Source organism: Anarrhichthys ocellatus, unplaced genomic scaffold, assembly GCF_004355925.1.
Source record: "Anarrhichthys ocellatus isolate YVR2014 unplaced genomic scaffold, GSC_Weel_1.0 scaffold44, whole genome shotgun sequence".
Lineage (NCBI taxonomy): Eukaryota > Metazoa > Chordata > Actinopteri > Perciformes > Anarhichadidae > Anarrhichthys > Anarrhichthys ocellatus.
Window position 1 is genome coordinate 2,560,985 of NW_022280074.1, and position 7,692 is coordinate 2,568,676.

Here is a 7,692-nt window from a genome sequence, read left to right on the forward strand (position 1 = left end):
TGAAATCTACCCTGCTGTGTGTATGTGAAGCAAGAATAAGGCGATGAACGAGGATGTATGAATGAAACGGGGCTCAGCATCCTCTGTGACTTTAACCATCGGTGACATTTGAATATTTCCTTTTCATGCTCGGCAGACAAAAGTTCTGCAACACAAATACAAACACACCGCGCAATGAAACATCTGCTGAGCTTCCAGCGAAGACGGAAAGTAGGGCAGATAGCGCGAACCAAATGACATGGAATCGCTGAGTAGACACGAGGCACGGGCAGTGTTACGACCCCTCAAGTATCCTTTCATCTCCTGAATGGTTAAGCATCTCCCGCGTCCTCCTCCCACTCCTTCTTTCATCCACTCACTCGCTCTCTCTCGCTCTCCTTCTGGTAATGTCGCTCCATCCAACTCTGATGTCTTTCTCTTATCCTTATCGGCCTTCATCTTCCTCCCCTTTCCTTCATCAGTCGTCTTCCTCAGCCCTCCTCTATCCCCCATCATCTCTACTGTCACACTTTTAAAAAATATTTCCCCTCCCAAGTCTCATTTAAGTACGCCAACTGAAAGAAAAAGAAGCACGTTCAATCCATATGAACCTGGTTGACAAATTGGCCATTTGGACAAATGCGCAGTCCGATCTGCCGCCTTTCTAGAATAATGAGACAATTAAAAATGAGCTGCCAGACGCAAGCTTAATTAGAGGCATTGTGTGGTGACCCCTGGCCTTGCTCCGGAGCAAGAGAACAGTTAATAACACAACAAGCCAGGGATCTCTTCATTTACATTCTGTTTATTAAACTTAAGCTTTCGGGTTATTCTGAAGCATCTTTCAGAGGCAACGGTGGATCTGAAAGGGTCAGATGTGCAAAATTACAGTCTGGCTAAAAAATGTGTTAAGGCGAAACCCGCATAATAGAAAGTGGACTGTTGAACGCAGACGGCATTTTATCTTTTCTTTTAAGTGCAGTGTGCACATGCTGTAGTTTCATAAATGAGGCCCCTGGTTGTATTAGCGAGCTTGCTTCTCCTCTTAACAACTAGGCCACTGCCACACTCCTCCCCTTGTGTTTTACTGGGGATGCTCCCACCTCTCCCTTCTCATCTCATCTGTCTCTCTCCATTAAACACGGCAGCGATCAGAGAGGCATCTGGAGATGCATCTTTAAGCTTTAATACACTTTGAATAATTAACACACACACACACACACACACACACGTGTGCGCACAAACACACACCAACTCACATACACAGCTGTGTCGATCAGTGAAAGGCAGCCTTGCCCCCCCCCCCCCCCCCCCCCCTCCCCCCTCAGCCAGAGAGACCCAGAGGGAGAAGGGAAGCTTGCTCCGTGCCAGCCCCGGCCCCGGAGCCTCGGAGCCGGGCAACTCGGAGCCGCATAGCAGCCTGTGATCCGGCGGCAACGGAAAGACAGATGTAACTGTGACACCCTTAGCTGAGAGACAAAGAGAGAGGGTTGTCAGGCTCCAGCTAATTGACTTGTTGAAGGAATGAGGGAGTGGGCGAACAAGAGGAGAGAGCTCACTGGGTTAGGGATCAGACAGGAGACGGCTGGCTGGCGAAGGTGCGCTTGGCTCGCTGTGAGCGGCGATACCTCGGGAGCACAAGTGCATTCTTGCAGCAGCGCGGTGACTTGACAGAAAGATACGGCTATCTAAGCAACTCACCCATCACGGTGATTCAGCCGCTAATTAGCGGCGCGAAAGGCTAACACTGATGCCCCATATCTATATTCACCTTCTGTTCATCCGGAGCCCAACTTAGCCTGCTAATGATTATCAATGAGGCTAGGCTGCAAAGCCGCCGGTTCAATCCCCTGTGCAGCAGCAGCAATGCATCATGGACCTACTGTACTGCACAGAGCGTAAGGAGGTCAGGCTTCTGGGAAGAGGGGGGGAGAGTGGAAAAGAGGAGGAAGGGGAGGAACACGAGATAAGGGATGAATGGGGGGAAAGGGGGAAGGAAAGGGAGGAGGACTGAGAAGAGGAGGAAGGGAGGTAAGGAAAGAAGGAAATTAGGTAAGGGAGCAGAGAAAAAAAAAGAAGATCGCAGAGCTGATGAGTTGCAGCTTCACATATTGAAAAGGTCAGTGCCTCGATGGTTAAATAAACTGCTTCAGAACGGCAGATGCGGAACAAGCGCGGGCTCGTAATGTGCACTTCTTCTGATGGACTCGGGTGACTTCACTCAAGTCTCGATGAATACATCAGAGCGAAGCAAACACGCGCACAGGACACAGCGGGAATACATCATTCACGTCGCAAAGTAATCTACCAGTCGCGTGCGCTTGCACGAATCTGACACGCGGGCGGGTTTCGCCGGATGAAATTGCATTGTGTTGTGGGCAAAACAAATTGTGCCAGACGACGCTGTGGTGTGTTCCTGAGCTCCTCAGCATCAGGACCACTGTGCTCACTCAGTAGTCTCAGTGAAATGAGTGAGTGAAGGGGGGGGGGGTTCATCCAGCTTCATGCCGTGACTACCTCATTCTTAAAACACATGCAATATTGACTTTAAGACTGAGCTTCAGATGGCTGGGTTACCTGCAAGCAATTCAACTTTTGAAATTATTAGTTTACAACTAAATAGACCTGCGGTTCAATTGACTTCAAGTGTGTGCGCTTCTCGTAGTTATGTCAACAATATGTGAAGGCAATAACCAGCAGCTCAGGTGAGGACTAATGAAGTTGTAGCAGTCACTTCCGGTCAAAGCCCCCATCTGGGGTTGTTACTTGGCAGCCATTTTGGGTCTCTGCTGTCAGTCACGTACGGCAATAACTCATTTGTGAGTGAGAAGCGCCACCACGCACGATGAATGAACGACTTAATTAACAAGCGGGCGAACGGCAATCAGCGAATGAATGATCATGCAGGCTTGTAGACAGAAAAATAAATGCAAACAAACCTCTTTTCTTTTTCTATGACTATTTCTGTTGCTTTTTTATTATTGTCTTATTTTTCCCATTTCCCTGAATCTGGATGAAGTCATTTGAACCAGCCCGCGGGCCGTGCGTCGGCCCAGTCGGCTCCACCAGCCCAACGCTGGGATTCGTCGGAGCGGAGCAAATTTGTTTGTCTCCGTGTTTGTTTGTCCCGGTGTTTGTTTCTGTCTTTTGTTCGAGTTCATACACATTTCCGTTCATGGCCTTCTCAAGTGTTTCTCCGAGTCTGGCAATTTTCTGCCTGGTCGCCCCTAATGTGCCTCTCTGTTTATCCGCTGTCACAACACAGCTGATTTATATACATATTTACATATCCAGGAAGTGACATCAAAGGATTAAATTCACTTCAAGAGGGGGAAAAAAAAAAAAAAAACGTGCATTAGCGTTTTTTCTTTTTTAGTTTACACACAGGATGAAGAAGAAAAAAATGTGTATTTTTTTGTGATGTGGCACGGATTCACAGATGCTACGGGTTTGTATCAGATATGAAGTGAAGAAATATGACAAATGCCTCTGGGAAGATAACCAGTCTAGTGTGAATTCAATCACTGTGGCAACCTACTGCTAATGACACAGGGGGGAACTTTTTCAGGCGGCGGAGATGGGCGATATTGCTTTCGGCAGGGGCTACGAACTGGCAAATTGGAACAAAACCGAGGCTATGAGGAGATAAATGTGTGATGACAAAACTACCGCTGTTGGCTCAAGAGTGCATATGCATTGCTTCACAATGTTCTACCTGTGCCATGACGGAGAGAACCATCTCACACACGAGCATCCGTCACGAGAGCCTCTGCACAATAGTCTGTGTAAGGATGCGGTGATGGCACTGGTATATGTGTGAGTGTGTGTGTGTCGATCAAAATTCAGCAAAACATCCCCCCCCCCCACCCCCCCGACATTTATAATGTCTTGGTAACCATGGCGACGCCTGCACCAAAAAAGACAGAGTACATCAGAAGGCAAAATAGGAAATAACAAAAAAGGCTGAATTGGTGTGTTTCTCCAAACAAGATGAGGATAGATGTTAGCCTCTCACACACACACACACACACACACACACACACACACACACACACACACATACACAATGCCCTGAGATTGCTGCCCGATTAGCACACTTTCACAGACATCACAATACATTTACCTCACTCCCTTGTCATATTTGATAGATACCCATCATACAAGCGATGTCTTTGAGGTGACAGTGACGGAGTCGGATGCGGGGAAGAACTACTGGCTCTCTGCTTGCATTGCAAATAGGTTCGTTTCTGACAATGAAAATGGCGTCCCACAATATGGACGAGGATACATTCGTATTTTTATTTGAGGCAGAGTATACGGCCGAAGCAATGTAGAGGAGAGAGGCCGAGGCTGCATTGGCCGCGCAAGAGGATATGGCTGAAGGGGACCCTCAGGGCGTCGGAAGCTCGGGCGCAATGCACCATGGAACATGTGGGCCCTGCCTAGAAATGTAGGCATTTTAAATGTAGGTGGGTCAGTGGACTACGTTTACTAACACTGATTGGACATCCTCATAAAAAGGTGGTGAATGGACCCTTAACGGCAATGGTCATATGTTACTATATTGAATAATATCTATGTCTTTTCATATGCCAAATTATCCATCCAAATAGCCATACAACCACAGGGACACATACATCTACATATAAACAAGAAGGAGAGAGAGAGGAGAACTTCTGACAGCTTGAGTTCGAGTTTATTCTGCCTGGAATAGAGGCAAAGCTGAGGGGAAGGTAGTCAGGTGTTTAAGTGCGACTTCCTGACGACACAGAAGTTCACTTGTGATTGTCAGCGGGAGTATCTGCGTTTGCGTGAGAGACGGTGAGAATCGGAAATGACTCGGCTCCTGGACAGATGAGGGTTTTTTTCCTGCAGATGAAACATTGGGGACGGTGGAGTGCGCCTCCATTTGCATACTCATTCACCCCGACCTGTTTATAAGCGAATAAATCCAGCGCTGCTTGGAGTACAACAGCTGCCGCTGGGCCACTCACAGCAGCACTCATTCACACACACACACACACACACGCACACACATGTACACACACTCAGATGGTGCGCAGGTCCCAGCTGCACCCTTGGCACTGTTCCGTGCTTGCTTCGTATGTCGGCGCTTCTTAGTCTCTGGGTGTGGAGTGTTTGTGCGAGCACGTCGGTGCTCGTGTGTGTTTGCGTGCACCCTCACCTCCGAGGTGTTGACTCGTCCCTCCTGGAAGGAGCAGTCGCTGGCGTCCTGCGTGCACATGTGGCGATATTTGCACCAGTGGCAGGGGAAGTTCCCGTTGACGCAGGACAGGCACCTGGAGCAAGTGAGAACGTGAGAGAAAGCAATGAGGGTTAATGATTCTTGTTAAAGGAACAATCACCGAAAGAAATCTGCTTAAATGTTATTTCCATTCCTCCACTTTCCACTTCCTTTTTTCTTTGTTCGGTAAGACATGTTGGCTTAAGCGTGTTGCTGCTGGAGCTGAAACGGCGTCACCAAGTTTGCCGACAAGAGACACTGACAAGTTCATTTTTCAATTCAGTTTCATTTTTAAATTCAGTTTAGCCAGTAGGATTAACAGGTAGCTACTCTCTGGAATAAAAAATGTATTGGACATTATTATTCTTTAATGTCCACCATATTGAATGCCTGAGAACAAATTAAAACAAAAGTCAATGTAAACATTTAGGACACAAAGAAAGACATTATCAGGAATATTTTTTTTGAACACTTGGAAGCAAATTGGAAAATAAAAAACGCAGCGATAGAAGCCTGCTACTACGAGCTGAGCTCATATCACACACTGACAGACGTGGCGTGGACATGCATCGACGCGTTCGCACGACATCAAATGGTTGCGGCTAAATCTGCAGGAATCGCGTTGGAACGACGAGTGTCGCCGTGGCTTTAAGACTTTATTCCAGCTGTCAGCGAGGCCACGAGAGAGAGAGACCAGGAGAGAATCCTCAGCGATCCACTTCTCTCTTCTTATTCTCCATGCTTGGAGGCTTACAGGGAACTAAGCTGGCAGACCAAGATAAGCCCGTTTTTATATAACACTTGTGTTTTTTCGTCTTCAGTGTCTTCAGAGTCGAGCAAAAGGAATATATGCAACATGGATTACCACACAAAAGCAAGGCTATCATGGCTACCGGAGAAAAAAAAAAGAAAAAAACAGGAATGCGAGGGATGTTTGTACAAAACACAAAGGTTAGTTTAGGATTTTGCTCAACAATTACTATTGGAAGTTAAATCAAAAGTTACTCAAGAGTGATTCAATTTAGAAAAGCTTCGTTTTCGTGATGAAATTAATTAGTTGTAACAATCGTACACACGCATTCTTTTCTGAATTTGCCCGCCAACATGTTCTGTGGGAGCGTGACTTAATTAATTTTGTTCAAAGTCTTAGCTAGCAGAGAAAACAACTTGATGTCAGGCAGTGAACGTTTTCACAAAACGTGTTTTTTTGCAAAAATGGTGACGACAAGTTAAAAGTGAAATAAACAATAATTGGAGAGACTGACAGAAGTCTTTTTTCAGTAGCTCTTATAAAAAAAACAACCACATTTCACTTCACTGGCTCCAGAGCAGCGAGCTCTAATTACATGTTACGTCAGTCCTCTGTGTGCTGTCACTGTCTGTGCTCAAGCAGGCCTCCCACAACTCAACCCACACACGCCGTCCGGCTATCGCTCCACACATTTATGTGCAAATGTTGCTTTGCACTGCTGACTGCGCCCCATGTTAATATCGCAGCACAGCTAATGCTCAATTCTATACTTGAGGTCTTTGCTGTGTCATTTTGGAAAATCTTCTCTTTCTCTCCGAGAGTTAGATGAGGTCGATACAACTCTCATGGCTGTAAGCGGAAGATGAAGCTATACAGCCAGCAGGGTGTTAGGTTAGCTTAGCATAAAGAAAAAACAGCCAGCCGGACTCTGTTAAAAGCTAAAACAAAATGTACCTATAAGCACCTATAAAGCTCAAAAGATCCATTTGTTATCAGCAAGCATATTTCCCAAAATGTTGAAGTATTTCTTTATTATTAATGTTAAAGCCATGAATTGAGAATTTTGAGAAACTACACTCTTTAAAATAACATGTAATGTAAAAGGAAGAAGCTGCCAACAGTGAAAAACCTGCAGAACATTTGGGACTCTACAGTGTGTGTGTGTTTTTGTCATTTTTTTTGTTTGCTATGGTTTTACGGTGCATTTAACTGAACATGCTGTTCTCGTACACTGTTCGTCAGAACACCAACGAAAAGTAATCCATTATAAATCGTACATAACCCACATGATCAGATTGAATGTAATCCACGTACTGGTGAGCCGGGACAGGTGTCGCAGTCTAAGGAGCGATAAAGTCAGGCAGTGAGGAGGTCGGGGTTCGATGGGAGGACCTTTAAATCACCGGACTTTCACGCAGGAGACCGGACTCAGTTTTAAAGCTACAAGAAGTCTCTTTTTAACGTTAGGTTTGCATTCGGGTTCAAGGTAAACTCTAGCTAGTGACAGACACAACACACCAGTGATCCAGTGTCCAGTTAACAAATACTGTCCTGTTCTAATCAGCTGCTAAACGGGGTTAACTTGGAAACACAAATTTCAAACTTTTTAACAGCAAAAGAAAAAGAAATTGCCTTCACTGTTTGTCTGACAAGTGTTCTCTGACAAGTCTAGAGCAAAAGCACCACATTAATGAGCCATCACGGGGGGGGGGGGGGG

The 7,692-nt window shown here is 46.0% G+C and overlaps 1 protein-coding gene across 2 annotated transcripts in view; it reads right to left on the bottom strand.

The window, feature by feature from the left end:
• The window catches only part of LOC116395119 (plexin-A1-like), a 237,855-nt gene that overhangs the window by 88,011 nt on the left and 142,152 nt on the right, over positions 1–7,692 (bottom strand). For both annotated transcript variants that reach the window (XM_031868709.1, XM_031868708.1), the window contains exon 9: positions 5,165–5,279. In XM_031868709.1, coding sequence (XP_031724569.1) covers positions 5,165–5,279 — 115 coding nt within the window. The remainder of the gene's footprint in view (positions 1–5,164; positions 5,280–7,692) is intronic.